Source organism: Polypterus senegalus, chromosome 18 (assembly GCF_016835505.1).
Source record: "Polypterus senegalus isolate Bchr_013 chromosome 18, ASM1683550v1, whole genome shotgun sequence".
NCBI classification, from domain to species: domain Eukaryota; kingdom Metazoa; phylum Chordata; class Cladistia; order Polypteriformes; family Polypteridae; genus Polypterus; species Polypterus senegalus.
The window spans coordinates 17526060-17549590 of record NC_053171.1 but is presented as its reverse complement, the minus strand read 5'-3'; the positions used below and the strand labels follow the sequence as shown (position 1 = coordinate 17549590).

The 23531-nt window shown below is 41.9% G+C and overlaps 1 protein-coding gene across 1 annotated transcript in view; it reads left to right on the top strand.

Moving 5' to 3' along the window:
- crip2 (cysteine-rich protein 2) overlaps window positions 1-23531 on the top strand; it is a 136672-nt gene that overhangs the window by 67974 nt on the left and 45167 nt on the right. Inside the window, exons 3-5 of the mRNA XM_039741852.1 lie at window positions 17310-17367; window positions 17639-17776; window positions 21663-21731. Coding sequence (XP_039597786.1) covers window positions 17310-17367; window positions 17639-17776; window positions 21663-21731 — 265 coding nt within the window. The remainder of the gene's footprint in view (window positions 1-17309; window positions 17368-17638; window positions 17777-21662; window positions 21732-23531) is intronic.

The window sequence follows — 23531 nt, the reverse complement described above, 5'->3', positions numbered from 1 at the left end:
CTGGATGAAGCAGGTCATTGAAACTCTGGGGGGAAAAAAATGCTGTTGTCGTTGTGCATCGGCCTTCTAGTAGCAGCTATTGAAGGACAGGTTAAGGTACTTAGCTTGCAATCATCCAACATAAAGTTGTAGGTCTTTCTTTCAACAGTGGAGTTCTCCTTCTTGCATTAAGCCCACAGCCATCTCCAAAAGCGACAGATGGTGTGATCAGACACTGATGGACATTGACTTTGAAGCTGAGCTTACATTCCTTTAGAAGTTGTCCTTAGCTGTTTATCTACCATTCTCACTATCCTTCTGCCCATTTTGAGGTCGATTGTCCTTTTGTGGTTGTATTCAGGGAGGTTGACAACAGTGCCATGGACCTTAAATGTCTTAGGAATATTTGCAACTGTTGTCTCAGGAACAATGCCCCCCAACTGTTTCTCCCTAAAAACACAAAGGCAATTAAGAGAGAGGGTGCTCCCCCCAACCCCCAGGTAGGTTGGACCATGGGATGGGTGCCAAAAATGGGGTAAATACAAGACACAAAACGGAACAGAAGTAATCCTCTTCACAGAGCTAGACGGCCAGTCTATCATGGCCACCTCAGGAATACAATACAACAGGACAAACTGCAAGGCAGAATGCAAGAACAGATTATACCACTCATTTAAATACAGAAGTAGCACATGTGAGGACACAGATTTGTTCAAATACATCAAAAAGAGTAGAAACTCTGAACATAAGAAAAGCAATATCTGTCCATCAGCTAAATGTAAAAAAACAGCCAGATTGTGAAAAAGAGTCTGAGACAAGCCAGACACGGTTAGAGTCCTGGAGACCTCGGCCAACAAGCCACCTCCACCCTATTGGCCAATTTACAAGTGAGTCAGTGCTGGGCCGGCCAATCTGATGAAGGGACCCTTCTACCGGATGATTCCAGTGCTCCTTTATCTGAGATGACTTTTCCATAGGCAGAAGACCAACCTGGCAGCATAGCAGTGGCACCAAGGGCCACATGAGTATACCAAAAAGAGAAACAATAGCCGAGGGTTAGTAACAGTTTATAAGTACTGAAAGATGTACTTGTGGAGCTGTCATCACAGAATTGTCGCTATATCGGCATTTAGAATAGTGATTTGAAATGGTGAAAATCATAGAAGGAGGCAGCGTGGTGGCACATTAGTTAGACCTGATCGTTCATGGATCAAGCATCCTGGTGAGATTTTCATAACTGGTTATTGCCTGTGTGAAGTTTGCACAATCCCACAGTGTTTGCATGGATTATTTGCGTGTTTAGTTGGTGTGGGGAGAGCCCTTCCGATGAACAAGCTTAGTAACCAAGGATATTGGACTGGACCAAGGACTATAACTCTCCTCTATGACTCCTAGGTCCAGCATGCGCTTGATTTCAAGTTCCACTTCAGCCTTCTTTGCCTATGGAAGACGATAGGGGCGCTCTTGGAGTATTACCCCAGGTTCGGTCACAATGTCATGGGCAATCAGAGAGGTCCTTCTGGGTTTTCCATCTACCACCTCTGGGACAGACAAAATAACTGCTTCGAGTCCTCGTCTCTGTCGAGTGTTTAAGTTAGAGCCAAAGTTAAGGGTGTTGGTTTGAGCAAAGAATGAGCGGGCTGGCCAGAGGAGGGATCGGGATTCCTTTCCTTCTGTGGTTTCAGCATATTCATATGATATATCCACTCGCTCGGCCGACGATTGGGCTGTTTCACCAAATAGTCGACGAGCCCTTTCCTCTCCTTATCCTCGTATGGTCGTTTAGAATGGGAGATGGGAACCATCACCATGACCCGATCCCCCGGTTGGAACTCCCGGAGCGTCGTGCCACGTTCATAATAGTGGGTCTGTGCTGCTTGCTTCTCCTGCATGTGACTTTTTAGGATCGGTCGAATTTTACCAAATCTGCCGCGTAACTGTGCGATATATTCTAAAATATTAGTTGAGGGAAGAGCCTCTCCTTCCTAACCTTCTTTTAAAATGTCCAGTATACCCCGGGGTTGTCATCTGTATAATAATTTAAATGATGAGAACCCCTTTGAGGCTTGAGGGACTTCCCTGTAGACAAAGATCATGAGGGGGAGGAGTTGATCCCAGTTCCTTCCGTCCCCGCTGACCACTGTTTGAGAGTCTGATTAAATCTCTCAGCTACACCATCGGCTTGATGATGATATACCGTGGTCTTTAGATGCTTTATTTTAAGTAACTTGGCCGTCTTCTTGAACGTCTCCAAGGTAAACAGCGTCCCTTGGTCCGTAAGGACTTCTTTAAGGATGCCGCCTTGTGCAAAGACCCCTACCAGTTCCCGTGCAATGGCTTTGGAAATAGTTGCGAGCAACGGAACAGCTTCTGGATATCGAGTTGCATAATCCACGAGGACTAATATATATTTATGTCCTCGGGCTGAGGGTTCCAAGGGTTCCACGATATCAACCCCTTTTCTCTCAAACGGGACATCAATTAAGGGAAGGGGAACGAGAGGAGTATGGTCCCTCCTAGGAATTTGCCGCAGTTGACACTCTGGACAAGAGATACAGAAGCGGCAAACCTCCTCATTAATTCCCGGCCAATCAAATCGGAGCTTGATACGCTCTAATGTTTTCTTGGTGCCCAGGTGGCCTCCTAGGAGGTGGGCATGTGCTAATTCACAAACCTGCCGTCGGAAGGTTTGCGGAATCAGCAACAACTTCTGTACCTCCACCTCATGTTCACTGACCCGATATAACAAATCGTTACCAATAACAAAGTGGGGGCTTTGTGGCATGGGTTTATGGGTACGTTGGCCGTTGACTGTTATCACTGCATTCTTTGCAAATTTCAGGGAGTCATCATTCCATTTCTCCCTTTTAAATGAGGCCAGTGTTTGTCTAAATTGAAAACTTAGTTCAGAGAGAGGTTCTGGTCTGACCTCAAGGGGCGGGGAGTCATAGCGATCTATCGAGACACACTCTGTTGACATAACGGTCTGAGACGGACCGGGAACCTCCCCATCCACCTCTTGGCTTCCCACAATGTTCTCCTCCGGCTGAGTACACACCATGGAATCAACCTGTGACGTATTATTCCTGTCTGTTACTAGGCCCAAATTAGTATCAGGAGTGAATAGTACTTCACCAATTTTAATATCGGACCAGTCCCGCCCTAGAATCACAGCAAAGGGGATTTCGGGAGGACCGCTATGGGGATTTTTCTTACCAGTCCTCCCTGGCTGATGAAACATCGGATATAGTATCGGATATCTCCGTGTACAGAAGTTATACTGGTCTTTACATTTATCCATTGTCGCGGCGGTACGTACCAGCAGTCAACAATAGAGATGTTGCTGCCGGAATCAAATAGGGCTTCTACTCTGAATCCATTAACAATTACCACTCCCGTATGAGGCATTGACAGGGGGTTTGAAAGCGCACACAATCCACTTCCCCCTCTCCACTTGCATCCAGCCTCATCCCCAAGTGAACGGCGTGCCCGCGGCTCCGGAGACTCCGGTGCAAACTCTGGCTTGTGTCGAGAGGGAAGTTTAGTAGGGACGTAATCTCCATAGCGTCAGCTAAAGGACCGTTCTGCTCTCACAGACTGTAAGGCTGCCCTGGTGGTTTCTAAGATCCTGATGAGCTCGTCCATACTAGTGAATTCCCCCCAGACTGGCTGGGTGAAATGCTCAGGTATATTATTCAAAAATATAAAGCAGGCCACCTATTTGAAAGGTGGAGCAGACAGAGAAATTTAACCACTCCGCCACCTTTTCTCAAAGAGCATCAACCTGCTCTCGGGTAGATCTCTTGGGATCTAGTTTCCAGGTCAACAAAAACCTCACCTGCAGGTCTGGGGAATCCCCATCTTTCTCTGAGGCCTTGGCCTTGGCAGTGGGGAAGACGGCCCTCTTGTCTGAGAAGACATAATAAGTCCCTGTCACTTCCCCCAAAGAGACCAGCCCACTTCTGTGTGTCCCGTCGATACTCTCCCTATGCATTCTATGTGGCCCGGAACTAGACAAAGGGAGCGGAGTCTGCACCAGTTCTTTCTGAAGTCCAGGACAAACCCCCACCCAGAAACTCGGCCCCCGGTACTCTCCCACCTGTTCATAATTCAGGTCCGATCTCGTTTTCTTCTGGGATACTTCCATCCTGCCGGCTATGCCACTGTAACAAGAATGACCCAGAGACATTGGGAAGGTTTGGGGCAGCCATCCGTATAATATTTCCCGGCTGCAAAATCTGTTCAAAAGCAAAGACATGTTCACACAATGGAGTCCAAAACAGAACTGACTATTGTCTTAAGATGGTGGCTTTTAAATGCTCGCAGGAGAAGTGATGTCATCAGGAACCGGAAGTGACATTGTTGGCTGCCCCAGAATAGTGCGGGATTTCCCGAGAATGTTCTGCAAGGAATTGAGAGAGAGAGAATTAGTGCACTTCGCCACCCCCTGGTTCGGCGTGGAACTGCATTTATTCAGGCCCTTTGGTTGTTCCTCTAATCACGAGTGTGTGACACCAGCAATTATTAGTCGCAGACATTTACATAATCTTAAGAGTCGGGATCTTTCGGGTGTAGCGTGACATACCCAGCAACTCTGTCCAACCAATCTGCAATTCTCCCCAACAAAATTTCTTTAAGTCTTAGTCTTAAGTCTGAAAACCAATGCGCTTTTGCCAAAAATTCAGTATATATAATGTAGCTACAAGAAATAAGTAGCAGTTGTTTTAGACATTACAAGTTGAAAGTGCGTCTGTTTAATGTCTTGTGTTTTTACATAACATGCCGGAATGGAAAAAGAGAAAAAAAATGCCCAGATTATAGCTGAACTCTCTTTTTTCTACCGTATGTGTCCACAAACTTGGCTCCATATGCAGTGGACACAGAAAGGGATATTCTACCCTGAAAAGCACTTGACTTGGCACACATGATGTAGCCAAGATCTTCTGACCTCCGATAAGACAAAAGCACCCTGGGATTGAGAGACACTTTACCTGGATGAGATTGCCTGGTGTCTTAGAGAGTAACAAAGGCCTTCTTTGTTCTGCTGAGTTATGGTGGGCTGAAATGAAGATGCAGGCTCTGAAGCCAGGCTACTAAAGAAGCATCCAATTTCCGGAGCTGAAAATGAAGCAGATGTTCAAATATGTTATGCCAGGCATATGAAGTAATTATGTACAACATTAAGTAAAACTTAAATGACCCATTTATTTAAATATTTATTCATTTTTATATTGTCCTGTTCATCGTTTCTATTTAATCAATTATAGACTGGCCTGAACTTCTGGTTTATACTGAAATAGATCACATGGCTGGCCTACATCAGGGTATTCATGGTTAAGAATTTTAACAAAGAGGTAGAGGGATTGAATTTTCCTGATTTTTTTCCCATTTTGTGTAACTTGCCAGAAGATGATGACATGCTGTCTTCCATATGAGAGAACTTGATGGCATCGTTTAGTTTTAACTGCTTTAACGGATGCTGAAAATTGCCTTGTTTAAATTGTCTCAACTGATTTTCTCCATTTTAAGTTTCTGCTCGAGATGCCTTTAGTCTCTTTCTCAGTCCAGTTGGTGCTCTTATATTTGCTGTGAATGGCTGCCTTGATCATCTCAAAGGTGGTTACTACAAGCTCCTTGCACTCTCTCTGGACTGCTGCTTCAGTCCCTACTACTGACTCACTAAGTCGTGATTTGAAGTACCCCGTGTTCCCGGTATAGAAACATAAAGCAATGATAATTTATGCCAGTGGTTCCCAACCTTCTCTATGCCCAGCATCTCTAGAAATTTGTTTGATTTCTTTTTGCACCCCCAACAAGAGTACTTTCAGATTTGAAGATGAAGTCAAATTTAATTTTTGAATTATATACAGTACTACAGGAGATCAACTTGAACTGCTTCCAACTCAGTGCAGGTAATTCAAATATAAGTTGAGCAAATTACTTTTATAAATTTCAATAATGTGTCCCCTGTGAAGCTTAGACACTCAATTCACAATCTGGGGTATTCCGTGAAGCATCAGATAATGTGAGGAAATGACACACGATCAAGGGGTTTGGGAGATTGGAGACCCCCATAAAGAAATGGCTTCCAGTGTGCCGTTATGCCAGGAAGTGAAGTCAGCGAGCTCTGCCCCCAGTAATACCTGCACTGCTGTTCAAAAACAGATGCGCCACACACTTAAAATTGCTGTGCTACTGCCAGGACTGCCAATAGGAGAAATGGAGGCTGAGTGTAAGTAGTAGGTGCCAGTCCCTATGGCAAAAATGACAATCAAGCCTCAAAATTGGTGACATATCATGATCAGGGCTTATATAGAAATCAATACTAGACCTCGGCCTTCTCAATGGATCATTGCCAGGTCCAAAGTCCAATCTCGCTCCACCCGCAGCAAGGAGTGCATGACAGCAGCTCATTCAAAGGTGACAATGGCACACGCAATGCTTGATTCTTTTCATATCATGGAACAGGACCCTTAACTAATTATTGACCTAAAATGACGGCACACTGCAAGACACCAGTTGACCACGATAAAGCCTGACAACACACCTTCCTCGATTTTGGTGAATCACAATGCAACCCTCCTCTTTGTGAAAAGCTCAGTGTAAAATCACATGATTGTTTTTCTTGTTCAGCTTGCATGGTTTAATATACTATGATAAATAATTAATTCTAGTGCCAGTATTCCTAGTATAGAAGTTTTGAAACAATGGTACCTTACATATCAAACATTATTTGATAATATTCTACATGATAGGCATTATGCAAAATCTTAAGATCCCAGGTCCGGTCCCTAAGACTGAGACATTATGACAAACAATTCTTTTTACAACTGTCATTCACAATATAGAATCACCAATACTTGATTTATAGGACAGTGTGACAAAATGATCTCTATAAAAGGAGCTATATAAAATCAGCAGTCCAGTCACCAAAAATGACACACTATATATTGTGACAAAAGATTCGTAATGCTGACTTGTTTGACTCGGAAAGCAGCTTGGGGTGGTGTTCCCTGTGACGACACCCTCTAAAATAGCCGAGATGCCAGTTAAATCCCCATCACTGATTTTATTAAAAGGACCAGTCTGAAAGCTATGTTGTTTATCGCTATGTTTGGTGCTTAGCGCCATCTACAGGACTGGAGTGAATTTTTGTAAATTCTTAAGAGTTGTCACTTTTAAACTGGTCATTTACTTCAGTCGGACAGTAAAAGTTTGCCTCATGTGGCACGTTAATCAATTCTTGGTGGTCTAAGCAGCACTCCCTGCTGTTATTTTATTTTTTTTTTAATTTTGGAGGCTTGCCTGTTGATTCAGCTGAGACATCACAACTACAATTGCTAAGGCAGGCATACTTTGCTACAATGAAGGAAGCATAATGTCTGTCAGTGTTAAATGATCGGTCTGATTTACAACAAGAAGGATTATCATTAGAAGCCAATGCACATTCAACTGGATTCTAATCCCTTAACCTGCTTGGGTCCAAACTATAAAAATTTGTGGAAATTGTTATGCTAAGTAGCGTCCTTGTAAAATGTCTTAAGATGGTCATAGTTATAGAAAGGTGCTATATAAATCAAATTTAGTGTAGGGTGTAGAAGCAGGCAGGCACGGGCACCCTTAGCCCCAATGAAGGCACTCAGAGTCTCAGGACAGGCAGCAGATTGGATGACAAATTGGACTGGACTGCCAATACTGATGCTCTATGTAAGAAAGCTCAGAGCAGACTATACTTTCTGAGAAGGTTGGCATCCTCCAACATCTGCAGTAAGATGCTGCAGATGTTCTACCAGACGGTTGTGGCGAGTGCCCTCTTCTACGCGGTGGTGTGCTGGGGTGGCAGCATAAAGATGAAAGACGCCTCACGCCTGGACAAACTTGTTAAGAAGGCAGGCTCCATTGTAGGATTAAAGTTGGACAGTTTAACATCTGTGGCAGAGCGACGGGCACTAAGCAAACTCCTGTAAATCATGAAGAATCCACTGCATCCACTGAACAGGATCATCTCCAGGCAGAGGAGTAGCTTCAGTGACAGACTTTTGTCACTGTCCTGCTCCACTGACAGACTGAGGAGATCATTCCTCCCCCACACTATGCGACTCTTCAATTCCACCCGGGGGAGTAAATGCGAACATTAATTTTATTTTAATTCTTTTCATTTTTATTACTATTTAATTTAATATTGTTTCTTTGTATCAGTATACTGCTGCTGGAGTATGTGAATTTCCCCTTGGGATTAATAAAGTATCTATCTATCTATCTATCTATCTATCAGATTCAAGATTTATTGTGTGGCGCACATCAGACTCACTACAGCTGCAGTAAGCATCCAGCCATGGGCATCTCTTACATTTATTACAATTCTTATCATACAAGCCATTATTCATCCTCATCTGACTCCTATCATTTCACTGCTCTAATCTTGCCTCTAATTTCTTAGCTGAGGGGTTGTCAAACCCCTCTCTGTCCATCATATTTGTTTGACAAGGCCTATCCTTACTCCCTACTAGCTCAGCCATCACCACCAATATTTATAGTTGGAAAGTTCACATTCCCTCTCTAACAGAGGGGGCCATCCTTTCCAGCTCTCTTGCACGTCTGACCTTTGGCTTATGAAATACTGGTGGTTTCTAGCTCATATAGAGTAATAAAAAAAAATGTAGGCATAAGTCAGTCGGTTCACCGGCAAATGAGCGCCGACAAACCCGCTAACTGGTTTTCGACAAATGCGCGCCGACAAAATCGCGAGAGAGGCCAAGAGAGTGGGACGCGTACGTCCGCATTATGTACACATTATGTGCTAGGTTATAACTGTTATAAGTGCTGATAGTATACCGCGAACAAATAACTCAGTCGAGGGTTGGCATAACGCATCGTATACAAAGCGGAATTACCAGCAGTCAGGCAGCCAGCCAGCAAGTCTAAATACGCTCAACTATCAAGACGTCTTGCTGCAATTCTTCCGACATATGCAGGGCGTGATCTTAAGGACTATCTGTGTGCCGTGCTGATGGCATGCCGCGTCTCATAATTTTGACTTCTAAAATAAACATTATTATATATGCTTTAAACTAGTAATTCATATTTAATGAAATTTTCGCGATTTTGTCGGCGCGATTTTGACGCCGCGTTTTAATTGCGCTATTTTGTCGGCGCTCATATGTCTCGTAAATGTCGGGTCACAAAGTCAGTCAAAACAATCAAAAATAATGTCATTTGTAGTGAACCACCTTGAAATTGTCTAAAACAATACCCCGCAAGTTTATGTTTGAAATTTGTCATTTGGAACCTTCTAAGAGCAGCTCCTAGAGGGCTTGACCACCAGTAAAGAATCAAGTATCAAAACTATTCTCATATTTATGATCATCCACCTCACCGTTGTATGAAATGGCACTCCATATGCAATATTATTATGGATCCTAATTTTTTTTTTTTTTTTGGACGTTTTCTGAACAGCAGTAACTTTGACCCCTCGTATCCAATTAGGGGGTAAACCCTTGAAGTGAAATATGTTGAATAGGTTGATGTATGGATGACTTCCAGCCCTAGTGAAGACACCAAACACCATGCAGAGAGGAATCAGAAAGTGAATCTGGCTCTCCTTATTGTGAGACAGTTGTGCTACCACCGTACCACCATGCCACCCATGTACATCCATTTATCCATTTCCTTACTTGTTTATGAGTTCAGGATTGTCCTTTCCCATCAGCAGTGAACACAAGGCAGAAACTAGCCCTGGACAGGGCACAGGTCCATCATAGGGCCCTCACTGGGCCAATGTAGAACTGTCAGGAACTTGCAATGCCTGCGTAAAAACCAACACAGACAAGGGAAGAACATGCTGTCTCCATCAGGACAGCATGGAACAGAATTTGAACCCAGGATTGTGGAACCGCTGCGGCATTGGGCTGTTCCACAAAAAAACAAATAACCTGTATTTTACTGTGTATAGCACCTTTCTAAAGTTAAGCAGCATCAAAGCAGAGATTTTGTACACTTGCAGCTCAGGCAAGATAAGTGACTTGCTCAGGATGTGACAGATTGTGGGTGCCACCAAGCCCCAAACCCTGGACACAACCAACACAAATGGAGTCACTGCTTCAAAATACAGGTTTTTAATATAAACATATCTTGCAAAGGTTTCTCCAAGGTTGCACAAGCAAGCAGAATTACAAATAATATTCTTTCTTCCTTCCTTCTCTTCCTTTCTCTTCTCTTCTCCATCCACTCCCCTCCTGTGAGTGTTGCCCTCTGCCTCCCAACTCCCTGAAGGAGGTTGGATGGCTTCCTTTTATGTTGTAACTGGGAGTACTTCTGGTGCCTGGGCATAGCCAAATAGAAGCATTTCCAGGTCAAAAAGAAGCCCTGAAAAACGGGGAGCAGCACCCCCTGATGGCACCCTTGGAACCCAACAGGGCTGATTCCTGGCATTACATGTCCCCCCATGCCCTGCGGGTGTCCACATGGTTACTGCAGTCCTGGGATCCTGCCATCTAGCGTATTCCTTCCCCATTGCTCCTTTTTTTTTTTTTGTTTTGTCCTCCCATCTGGGTTAGGGTCCCATACTCATCCCAGACCTGATGCTAGTCCAATGCTGTCTTTCCATTCCAGCTTCCTGTTTTGGCAGGGGCCACCCTTTTCTCCTGGACGGGATTCCAGAAAATCTTGCCTGGCTCTTACATGAGTCATGTCGTGCGTCAGAGTTGAGGACTGAGCCGATAACCCGGGGTGTTAATGTCCAGTACCTTAGCTACTGCAGCACACTGTCTGCATTGAGAGTGACCAGGCCAAGATTCAAATCCTGGTTCCAGGAACAGTAAGGCAAGAGCTGTAGTCCTGCCGCTAGTGTGCTAAGGTACGTAATTAAATGAGGTTTTTTTTTTTTTCTCGTTTTGAGTTTTGGATCTAATTGAGGAAAAAGTGGGCGAAATTAAAGAGCGTTTCAGCATTTCTTCAAAAGGGCTAATTGCCAAGAAGTCTCACCAGAAGTTTTTGAAGCACTGGAAATTAATTAAATAAATTGTTAAATGCTCATGCCCTCAAACACTGGGCAAGGAATGAGACTCAGAGAGGCAAACGTCTTCATTTAGGGTGGTTTAAGCTGGCTAAATAAAGCATCCAGATGTTGGATGTTTTGCGGGATCGTTCTGCTGTGATGATAGCCCCTGTTTTTGTGTGTGGTAGGAGCCACTTGCCCGAGACTGGAAATAATTAAGTTTATGCAATCTGCTCGTGCACGCAGCATACTTGAATGCTCACTTGAATGCTGTTGCTTAGGCCTGTGGTTTTTCTTGTTTTTTTTTTCTTTTGCCCGTTTCAATTGTCTCCATTTAAACATTTAAAGGTATAATTTTCAAACTTTTAAATTGCAGTTGAACTTTGCCTTATGTGAGGGATACATTCATAGTGGAAAATGACGTATAGTGAAACATCCTTGCGCTGCCTGTAAAGTATAAGAAACGTGGCTTTGCCAAAACCCAGCATCAAAGTACTGTAAGCATGCATATCAACAGCTTGGAATTCAAAGGAATATTTAGAATTTAGAAGCCTTTATTGTCATTATACTATACCACGTATAACGAAATTACAGAGCAGCTACTCCTTCAGATGCAATGAAAAAAAACAAAAAAACAATCAGTTATACCGGGGTGGGCAGCGTCAGTCCTGGAGGGCCGCAGTGGCTGCAGGTTTTTGTTTCAACCCGGTTTCTTAATGAGAACTCAATTATTGCTGACCTGGCACTTACTGCTCCAATGACATTTTGATGCTTCATTTTAGTGGTCTCGCTTGTTAAGGTTTCCTACCCTTAATTGGTTCTTTCAGTCTTAAACGGCTGCATTCACTGTTTTTAATGGCTCCTGTAACGGATAGCCCGGCCACAGACAGACATGACACCGGAATGTCCAAACACACACATGTTTATTACACTATTTACAATAACTGTTTACAGTTTACTCTCAGTCCTTGGTCCTTTGGGCCGCCTCCACTCCTATCTCGCAAGCTCCGTCCTCTTCCTCCCGACTCCGGCTCTCCGACTGGAGTGAGGCAGCCCCTTTTATAATGCCCCGGATGTGCTTCAGGTGCCTGATGATGAACTTCCAGCAGTGTGGCGGAAGTGCTGCCCTTGCACCCGGAAGCACTCTGGGCATACACCACCCTTGGTCCGTCCCCAGTCCTCCAGGGTTCAAGGACTGTCCAGGCGCCCTGGGAAGAATAGTGCCACTCTCCCGGTCTGTCTTTCCTCCAGGGTTCCTGGCCGTCTATCACACTCCTGATTAGCAATAAGAGGCAAATGACAAAGGAGCCAGCAGTTCTCCATCTTACTTGTGTCCATTTACACCTACATAGATAGATAGACAGATACTTTATTAAACACAAGGGGAAATTCCCATACTCCAGCAGAAGCATACTGATAAAAAAGAATATTAATTTAAAGAGTGATAACAATGCAGGTATAACAGACAATAACTTTGTATAATATTAACGTTTACCCCGCTGGGTGGAATTGAAGAGTCTCATAGTGTGGGGTCTCCTCAGTCTGTCAGTGGAGCAGGACGGTGACAGCAGTCTGTCGCTGAAGCTGCTCCTCTGTCTGGAGATGATCCTGTTCAATGGATGCAGTGGATTCTCCATGATTGACAGGAGTCTGCTCAGCGCCCGTCGCTCTGCCACAGATGTCAAACTGTCCAGCTCCGTGCCTACAATAGAGCCTGCCTTCCTCACCAGTTTGTCCAGGTGTGAGGCGTCCCTCTTCTTTATGCTGCCTCCCCAGCACACCACCTCGTAGAAGAGGGCGCTCACCACAACCGTCTGATAGAACATCTGCAGCATCTTATTGCAGATGTTGAAGGACGCCAACCTTCTAAGGAAGTATAGTCGGCTCTGTCCTCTCTTGCACAGAGCATCAGTATTGGCAGTCCAGTCCAATTTCTCATCCAGCTGCACTCCCAGGTATTTATAGGTCTGCACCCTCTGCACAGTCACCTCTGATGATCACGGGGTTCATGAGGGGCCTGGTCCTCCTAAAATCCACCACCAGCTCATTGGTTTTGCTGGTGTTCAGGTGTAAGTGGTTTGAGTCGCACCATTTAACAAAGTCCTTGATTAGGTTCCTAATGCACTATTTAGTAACTAAAACACTTAAGAGAGAAATTTGACAGACTCCACACACTCCTTTTCGGGGCTCACTTCCCAGCTGCCTGCTTTCTCTCCCTCAAGCCTGCTGTCTTCATCTCACTCACTCTTGCACCTGCTTCTTCCACCTCCTGCCTTCCTCTCTTTTTAACCTCTGTTCATTCTCTCCTTGTTTTGCTTCCTCGATTCCCTTCTTGTATTTGTGCTTCCCTTTTAAACTGGGAACGTGGAACAGTTGTGGTAATGAGCAGCTCCCGATGTGTGAGTTGGAGAACATTTAAAATATCGGCCACTGACCTGACCTTGCGCTCTTCTTTCTTTCTTCTCTCCGGTGAAGGCCATCTGTTCTTTCAGTCTGAGGAAGAGAGCTAACACAGGATGACGTCAGCGTCACTGCTTGCTTGCTGTGTTTGTCTGTGCTGAGGTGACAGCTCCAATTTGAAAATGCTTTTGATCGTTCCTTTCTTCACAACAATAAAGCTGAATTTTTTGGAATCCTGGACTCCCCTCCTTTTCTCTTGTGCAACTCTATGACCCACACATCACAAGATTCAAATGCAGGATACGCTTGGAGGCCACATCATTAGGTAGAGGGCCTTCGCAAAGTATTTAGACCCCTTCACTTTTTTCACGTTTGGTTATGTTGAAGACCTTTACTCAAACAACACCCAATACCCTAGAGTAACAAAGCAAAAACAGAGTTTTAGGAATTTTTGCTTATTTTTTTAACAGTAAAAATCTGAACTGTCATATTGACACAAGTAGTCAGTCCCTTTTCCTATGACATTTGAAATTTGGCTTGGGTGCATTCCATTCTATTGGTCATTGTGGAGATGTTTCTACATCTTGTTTAGAGCCCACCCGTGATCAATTCAATTGACTGAAACATGATCCGGAAAGTCACACACCTGTTTATAGATGACCCCATAGTTGAGAGAAAAACGCAAACCTTGAAAATTCACTGCAGAGCTTAGAGATGGGACTGTGTTGAGGCAACGATCCAGGAAAGGCTATAAAATGATTTCTACACCATTGAAAGTTCTTAAAGGAAAAATAGTGGCCTCCATAATTCTTAAATGGATTGAAGTTTGGAGCAGTCTTGACTCTGCTTAGTTTGGCTAGGCAGCCAGCTCTAGGAAATCAGCAGGGAAAAAGGCCATGGTAAGACTGGTGACCAAGAAACCAGTGGACACTTTGAGCTCCGGATAACCTGTGTGGCCTTCTGTGAGCCCTGATTTGAATCCCAGTGTACATCTATGGAAAGAACTGAAACATGCAGTCTGGAGAAGGCCCCCTTCAAACCTGACCCAGCTGGACCAGTTTGTTCAGGACAAGTGGGCCAGTTGACCAGTGGAGGGGTGCAGAAGACTCACGGTGAGCTCCAGGAATCACTTGTTTGCACTGATTGCCTCTAAAGGTTGGTAAACAAATTCTCTAGCGAAGGGTCCCATCATTTTTGTTCCTTCCAATTTTCACTTGTGTTATTATCTGAAATATTCTGTTGAATCAAATCTCTAAAGCAAAGTCTGATTTTTGTTAAATATGGAATTAACAGTGATGGCTGCCAATTTCTTTTGTCAGTTTCAAGTTCGGTCAGAGCCAATCGTGGGGTTTTTTTTGTAGAGGAGTACCAACAAATTTGTCCACGTCTGTACCACCTTCTTGGTTTGAATAGGCTTCGTTGAGAGTGCCCTGCAGTAGCTGTGGTAGAAAATAAATCTCTCTATTATAAAAGAAAATCTTACGACGAGCCTATTGCCAAGTGATTTGTTCAAGTCCCGCCCTCCTCTCAACCATTTCCGGTTCACTGCCCACGCCCAGAGTCCTCTCACATCTCATTTGTGTGAATGCTTTCGTCAGATACAGTTCCTGTGCTCTCATCTCTTTTAAATTTTTACATTTTCCTCACTAAGTGCCCAATAAAAGAAGACATATTGTGTCCAAATCTTATTGAAGAATTTCATCCTGAAGGATATTCCCCTTGGGATTAATAAAGTATCTATCTATCTATCTATCTATCTATCTATCTATCTATCTATCTATCTATCTGAAGGGTTTTCAACAGAAGAAATGAGTACACGGGCAATCCTAGCACCGAGAAATGATGAAGTCAAATGAATTAATGAGAAAATTGTCGATCGTTCACACAGCAAATTGGTTAAATGCGTATCAATAGACTCTGCTGAAATAGTTGGTGGTGATGGTGCAGAAGATGAAAACATCAACTTACAATATCACGAAGAATATCTACAAACGTTAACTCCATTTGGTCTTCCACCGGCAGAATTACTGTTGAAAGAAGGATGTATCGTAATGTTATTGTGTAATTTATGTCTGAGTGATGGGCTATGCGACAGGACAAGATTAGTTGTATTCAAAATTGGTCGAATAACTCTGACATGTAAAATTTTAACAGGCGTCAAGAAAGGTAACGTAGGACATTTTCCGCAGTTAACAGACACCAAAGGAGATCTTGATATGCCATTCGTATTAAGACATTTACAGTTTCCCGTTAGAATAGCTTTTGCTATAACAATTAACAAATCACAGGGACAAATGTTGCGAAAAAGTCGGTTTATTTATTAGAGAGAAAGAAACGATATTCAATCACGGGTAGTTATATGTTGCTTTGTCAAGATATAAGTCCAAACACGGAATCGAAATTCAATGCGATATTGATGAAAACCTAAATCAAAAAATTGCTTTAACTGAACTTTTACAGTAAAACTGTAAGTTTAAAAAATATTTACGTGTTAATTTCAAAGCCAAATATAAAGAAAATGTATAACACAACGAATACCACTAACGCAGCATGAAACATAATTTTGTTTCAATTTATTACATTTTACTATTTTTTACTTTGGTTAATTATAATGTAAAATCGTTAGTTCTATTATGCGTATGTAAAACTTCCAGTGAAAATAACAATCTGTTTAAATTGTATATCCGCTTCCCCATATGCGAGCGGCAGATCCGTGAAGTGGCTAGTGCGTAGTGCCCGCCCGAAGGTTGGCAAGTGAAGCGAGCAGGGGACAGATCCCCCTAGTTATTAATTTAAGAAAGAAACTCATCCTGTATTAGGACAAGTTTGATAAAACCTCTTTGAGTCCGAAACCAGACAAGAGAAAAATTGTCCATTGTGTCATTTATTTACTCCTCAGCAAATGCTTGACGAGGGAGCACTCACCACAGCAGTCTGTTACAAAATGATCAGGATGGTCAAAATAATAAATTTACGTAACACTGCGGATCAGTGCATACACATCACCTGACCTTTACCCTGATCGGTGTGTTGGCTTACATCCCCAGATACCTTAGTAAATCAAAGTCTATTTCGTAATATTCTTGTTCTTCTCGCAGACTTTGGGTTGAGCCATCACACCACCCTTGAAATTTCTGGGTATGTAACATCTGTCCAGTGTTGTTGTTTACAGGACATCTGCTGTTCTCTTAGTCTTCCTTTTAGTACATTTGGTATATTACATCAGCCTTCTCCTGGTACGCCTTTTGTTTTTCACTTGATCTTTATCAGGTTGCCTGATATGCTTGAACAGGTTTCTGACATTTATTAACCCTTGTGAATAAAGCAAAGATTTGGGGAGTAGCCCCGTATATTCTAGAGAGTAGTCAACAATGACGGAAACTGGACTTTCTTTTCTGTAAAAATCACAAAAAACAAATAAAAACGAGTTGAGGTTGGTTTTGTATTAAGGCGGTAAGGCTGGGACGGAAGTGGGGTCATCTGTAAGGGGACGGAAGCGATGAGGTTTTACTTATTCTTCCATGGGTCTGTAGAGAGAAAGAGAAAAGGCGTTAGTACTTGTCACCAACCCTTTTTCTGATGTTTTAACGCCCCGTGTTGAACCCTTTGGCTGTCCCCTAAGTGCGACACCCTTTATGCTATTTCTTAAGATGAGCGCTATGTTACCCTAAAATTATTCTCTCACATGGCGGACTGGCACCCTCTTTATGGGTTGATCTTTTTCTGTGCCCAATGCAGCCAGTATAGACATCAGCTCCATGTGAACCTTTGTTAGATTACACTAATTCAGAAAATGAGTAAATGTTTGAGTGCTGATTTATTTGTTCATCTTCCATTTCTTTGAATGGGTAAATACGTCATGTTTTATCAACTGCATGGTCCCATGTCAAAGCTGCTTGCAACTTTCTAGTTTTTCTTGTTTTTTTCATTTCAGCATGATGGAAAACCCTACTGCCACAAACCATGTTATGCAGCACTTTATGGACCAAAGGGTAAATTCTTCATTCATTACTTTTTTCTTTTGTTATCAACCTACCATTTACATTTGCAAATATGTATTTAGTTGATGCCTTTGACCTTAGTAACTTAGAGATCATGTCCTATGGTATGTCCAGTACTACTTAAAAAGAAGGAACCAGCATTAAAGCAGTGATCACACCTTGGTCACTTATAATGTCCATTCATTTTGATTTTATCTGATAGGACTGAAGGAGTCGGGACAACATATCAAATTGTTTATTCATTACAATTCAATTCTTTCAGGGGTTAACATCGGAGGCGCAGGATCGTATGTCTATGAAGCCCCTGCAGGGAATTCGCAGCCTGCCTCTCTGTTTTCTGATGAAGCCCCTAAACCCCAAGAAAGGAAGCCATCAGGAGCACCACGAGGACCAGTGAAAGGTACGTTTAATGGACTGCTGGGCTGCTTTATTGTTGAAGGGGTTTGAGAGTCAGAGGGGGGAAAGCTTTCAGGAGAGCAGGCAGGAGATCAAGGGGTCTTAAAGCAATCACTAGTCCTGGCAACTTAAAGCAAGACTCGCATTGATTTAGGTCAGCAACACACTACATCAGTGGTTCTCACGTTCAGTCCTGGGGGTCCACCATGGCTGTCGATTTTTTTTTTTTTTATCCAAGACAGACAACAATTTGCTTTTAATTGGGCTCTTTTATTTAAAAAAAAAGCTGTTGCTCCGGGTATGGAGCAGATGAGTAAATCAAGGAAGAATGTGTCTTTGTTGCAAACATTATGGTCTGTAGTCATTAGGTGAAGAGGCGTCTGCCTTCTTTGGAACAGGAAGCCTTGCTTTTGTTGTTCCTCCAGCTCTCCGGCCATCTCCGTCTATGGACAAGCAGTTCCGGCAGGAAGGTCAAGGGGTGCTTCTTAGTTCCATTAGCTGCAAGCACTATGATCTTGAGGATTATTTAATACACCCTACTTTCAGTTTCTCTGTGTCTCTGAACATTTTCAGGTTTTGCAGACCTAAGGTAGCCTTCCAGTGCTCTTTGCTCTCAGTCAAGTTTGCTGTTAAGACCGTCCGGTTCTTGAGTTTGTGATGAGAGTGGTAGATCATTGCTTAATTTTAAAATCCATTTGTACAATTTCTAGTAGCTTCTATCAGTGACAAGCCACACGCCAGATCAAATTCAGTCCTAAACTTGATCAAAAATAGTAAAGAACTGTAAAAAGATGCAGTGCCCAGAGGTAATAATGGGCAGTTTAGAGCAACAAGTCTTGTCAGTCCCAGCTCCAAAGAAGTACAAGCAAATAGATTAAAGTGCACCACACATGTCTGTCAAAAACCTCTCTGAAATCTTTTTAAAAAAATAAATAAATAAATAACTTTTTAAAATGCTAAGGTTGGTGTCAGTTTTGAAGAATGAACCGACAGCTTTAAGTTGTCCTGGTGTTCCTTTGTTTGCCAGTAGGTGACACTCTTTGCTTTCCAAACCGGACAGCTGGTTGTTGGCCATTTTAAACAATGAGGACACTTGTATTAATCTGGTTGGTGTACTTATCCTTGGTATTACAGTTTTAAAATATAATTGAATTTCATGGCTTGCTAATTACCTTTTTTTTAATGATTTCACTGGTCTGTGAGCTGTAATTAGAAAACCTGATGAAAGAAGCAGTGGCAAGCGTCAAATTTAATTGCATTGTTCCTGAAGACTAAACAGACATGAGGAAATCAGGACTTCCCGTCTAACATTTGCCAGCAGAAGCTGCAGTTGCACTTAATGTGGAGCTCCTTTAACTTGCTGGAGTGCGTTTGTGTTTTTCTTTTCTTTTCTAAAAAAGCACAAGCAGCTGCTATGTTTTCCTCACAGTTCAATAATCTGTTTTTGACTTTGCCCTTCTTCATCTGGTTTTTTCATCAGCTTTAGCTTTCTTGAGCTGCACCCTAAATAATAAAAGTAAGGATGATTTCCTGCTGCTGTAGTGTTGATGTCATCTGCAGTAGGTGCCGCATTGTTCTCGCTTTAATCTACAATTGTAGTAGTGTAGCCGACTGGAATGTGGCTTTCTCCACGTTGTATCAAGGACAGTCAAGTCAGAGGCACGTAGGGGCAAAATGGAAGCTTTTTATTTTTCTTTCCAGAAAAAAAAGAATGGGGTGTAACACAAACGACTTCTCCCCTAAACCGCAACAGCGTCCACTGTGCTTTTTTTTACTTAATAACACATTACATGTAACACTATTTACAAAATATTCAAGTTTTCCAGAGAAAACTATTTACAATATACATAGCCTCACATAATAAAAAATATCCAACTTGATAATCATATATTGTTAACAAAAAAAAATAGAATAACATACCTTTCCAGAAACAAAAGGGAAAAAAAGAACAGAGCGTCACACAAACTGCTTCTCCCTTGTGCCTATTAAATAATAAATTAAATCACTTCCAAATTATTGTAACCAAAACTATTAATACAAAACAAATAAAATAAGATCTAGAATAAAAATTAAAACCCAAAATATACATATGGTCATACTGTACACAGTACTGAATTGCATTAACACGCTGTTCACTACAATTTTATATATATATATATATATATATATATTATAATATATATATATATATATTATAATATAATATAATATAATATAATATATATATATATATATATATATATATATATATAAATATATATATATAATATAATATATAATATAATATATATATATATATATATATAAATATATATATATATATATTTAAACATTAACATTTTCTTAATTGTCGAAAGTAAACATACAAAAACTACATGTAAGAGCTTGGAAAAGATACACATGGCTTAACACACACTCAAACAGTTCCAAATTATATATACATGACAAATAAAATAAAAATCAGAAAAAGCTTGGAGAGAGCTGAAAACACCATCTACCTCCAACGGCATCCACCGTGCTTTTGGCAGCAGAGCCAAGAAATGCGGTGCATGCAGGTTGTGATGTGTAACACTAATTAATGCCCGTACTATAACATATTATACTATCGGCATACTACTGTTAACAAGAATAATTGATTTTGGGGGAAATTCATAACTAAAACAAAATAAAATTACAACTGACAGATTACAGTTTCCTACATTAGCAAAGGCACAGAGCAGGGATTCTGGTACAAAATGGCATTTCAGAGGGTGCAGCAAAAGAGGAAAGCCACAATTCGCCTAAACTGAGTGAGGTTTGTTGTCTGATTTTATCATGGCGCAATAGAAGAGAATAGAATTCAGACTTTGCAATGATCCATAGAAAAGGCTAAGGTCTAGTGTTGATTTCTATGCAAGGCATGATCGTGAAACATCACTGATTTTGAGGTTTGATTGAAATTTTTGCCGGGAGACAGAATTGGATGCAACACCTGCTGCTTACACACAGCCCATCACTTCTGCTGGCCTCTTAGCCAGAATGATGACAAGAGAGAAGAGACAACATATATAACTGTTTGTACAAAGTATTTGTAATAAACACCCCCTGTATTTGAACCCAGGACTGTGTGTGTGTGTCATGTTTGAGGTTTGGGGCACAGTTGCACCCCCGGGCATTCACATGAGACATTTAGATATCGGTATAATCAAGGAAATCTTACACCGACAGACACTGGAAGGGTTTATGGTCAAAAACAAGCCATTTCACTTTTAATGATAAGTTTTATCTGTCTGTCTGTGACATAGTGTCTCTATCTGTCTATCTCCTATAGAGTACCTTTCAAGTCTATCTGTTACATAGTGTATCTATCTATCTATCTATCTATTATATAGCGCCTTTCATATCTATCTATCTATCTATTATATAGTGCCTTTCATATCTATCTATCTATCTATCTATGTATTACATAGTCTATCTATCTATCTATTACATTGTCTATCTATCTATTACTGCGGTGGGTTGGCACCCTGCCCTGGATTGGTTCCTGCCTTGTGCCCTGTGTTGGCTGGGATTGGCTCCAGCAGACCCCCGTGACCCTGTATTTGGATTCAGCGGGTTAGGAAATGGATGGATGGATGGATCTATCTATTACATTGTCTATCTATCTGTCTGTCTGTATGTCTGTTTGTCTATTACATAGTGCCTCTATCTATCTATCTATCTATCTATTATATAGTGCCTTTCACATCTATCTATCTATCTATCTATCTATCTGTCTCTTATAGTCTGTCTGTCAGTCTATATCTGTCTGTCTATCCATCTATTACACAGTGCCTCTATCTATCTATCTATCTATCTATCTATCTATCTATCTATCTATCTAGTTATTTAGTTATTTATTTATTTTCCAGCTGCAAGTATTACTACATTCTCTGGAGAGCCAAGTACATGCCCAAGGTGCCAGAAGAAGGTGTATTTTGGTGAGTATAATTAATTTTAACTTTATGGTTGATACCAAACTGAAATTCTATTAGGGGAGAAGGAGTCACATGGTTGTTCCTCAGTGGGCTATACAGGCTGTCCTGTTTTCTTATGAACGCCTATACACCCTTGAGCTCCTTCAGTACAGCTGATAATTTACACTATAAGGCTGCATATTGAATCTACTGACTTACTGGCTGACTTTGTGACCCTTAGAAAGAAACATAAAAATGAAACAAAACAATATGCCTAAAGACTATTATCCTGTCATTCTCCACTTAGAAAAACCTTAGACTGTGTTTGTGTTAAAAAAGTTTGTTTACCTAAAAATGCAATATTAGATACAATATAAAGAGAGCTTTTTCACAACTCTTCTAAACTGAATGAGTATTGAAACTTAAAACAAAAAAACGTAAAGTCTTTCATTCTCATTGTTGTAAAAAAAAGTGTAAAAGAACTAGAGGGCCTATGGTCATCTTGTCGCAGCACAAATCGGAGTCCAGTCATTATGTTTATCTGTCCATTGTCTAAGCCTGTAACCACCAGGGGGCACATGCTCCATTGAAATATTTTTTTTTTAAATTGTAGTTGTGCTGAAGGTTATATACACTCACCTAAAGGATTATTAGGAACACCTGTTCAATTTCTCATTAATGCAATTATCTAATCAACCAATCACATGGCAGTTGCTTCAATGCATTTAGGGGTGTGGTCCTGGTCAAGACAATCTCCTGAATTCCAAACTGAATGTCAGAATGGCAAAGAAAGGTGATTTAAGCAATTTGGAGCGTGGCATGGTTGTTGGTGCCAGACGGGCCAGTCTGAGTATTTCACAATCTGCTCAGTTACTGGGATTTTGACGCACAACCATTTCTAGGGTTTACAAAGAAAGGTGTGAAAAGGAAAAAACATCCAGTATGCGGCAGTCCTGTGGGCGAAAATGCCTTGTTGATGCTAGAGGTCAGAGGAGAATGGGCGACTGATTCAAGCTGATAGAAGAGCAACTTTGACTGAAATAACCACTCGTTACAACCAAGGTATGCAGCAAAGCATTTGTGAAGCCACAACACGCACAACCTTGAGGCAGATGGGCTACAACAGCAGAAGACCCCACCGGGTACCACTCATCTCCACTACAAATAGGAAAAAGAGGCTACAATTTGCACAAGCTCACCAAAATTCAACAGTTGAAGACTGGAAAAATGTTGCCTGGTCTGATGAGTCTCGATTTCTGTTGAGACATTCAAATGGTAGAGTCAGAATTTGGCGTAAACAGAATGAGAACATGGACCCATCATGCCTTGCTACCACTGTGCAGGCTGGTGGTGGTGGTGTAATGGTGTGGGGGATGTTTTCTTGGCACACTTTAGGCCCCTTAGTGCCAATTGGGCATCGTTTAAATGCCACGGGCTACCTGAGCATTGTTTCTGACCATGTCCATCCCTTCATGACCACCATGTACCCATCCTCTGATGGCTACTTCCAGCAGGATAATGCACCATGTCACAAAGCTTGAATCATTTCAAATTGGTTTCTTGAACATGACAATGAGTTCACTGTACTAAAATGGCCCCCACAGTCACCAGATCTCAACCCAATAGAGCATCTTTGGGATGTGGTGGAACGGGAGCTTCGTGCCCTGGATGTGCATCCCACAAATCTCCATCAACTGCAAGATGCTATCCTATCAATATGGGCCAACATTTCTAAAGAATGCTTTCAGCACCTTGTTGAATCAGTGCCACATAGAATTAAGGCAGTTCTGAAGGCGAAAGGGGATCAAACACCGTATTAGTATG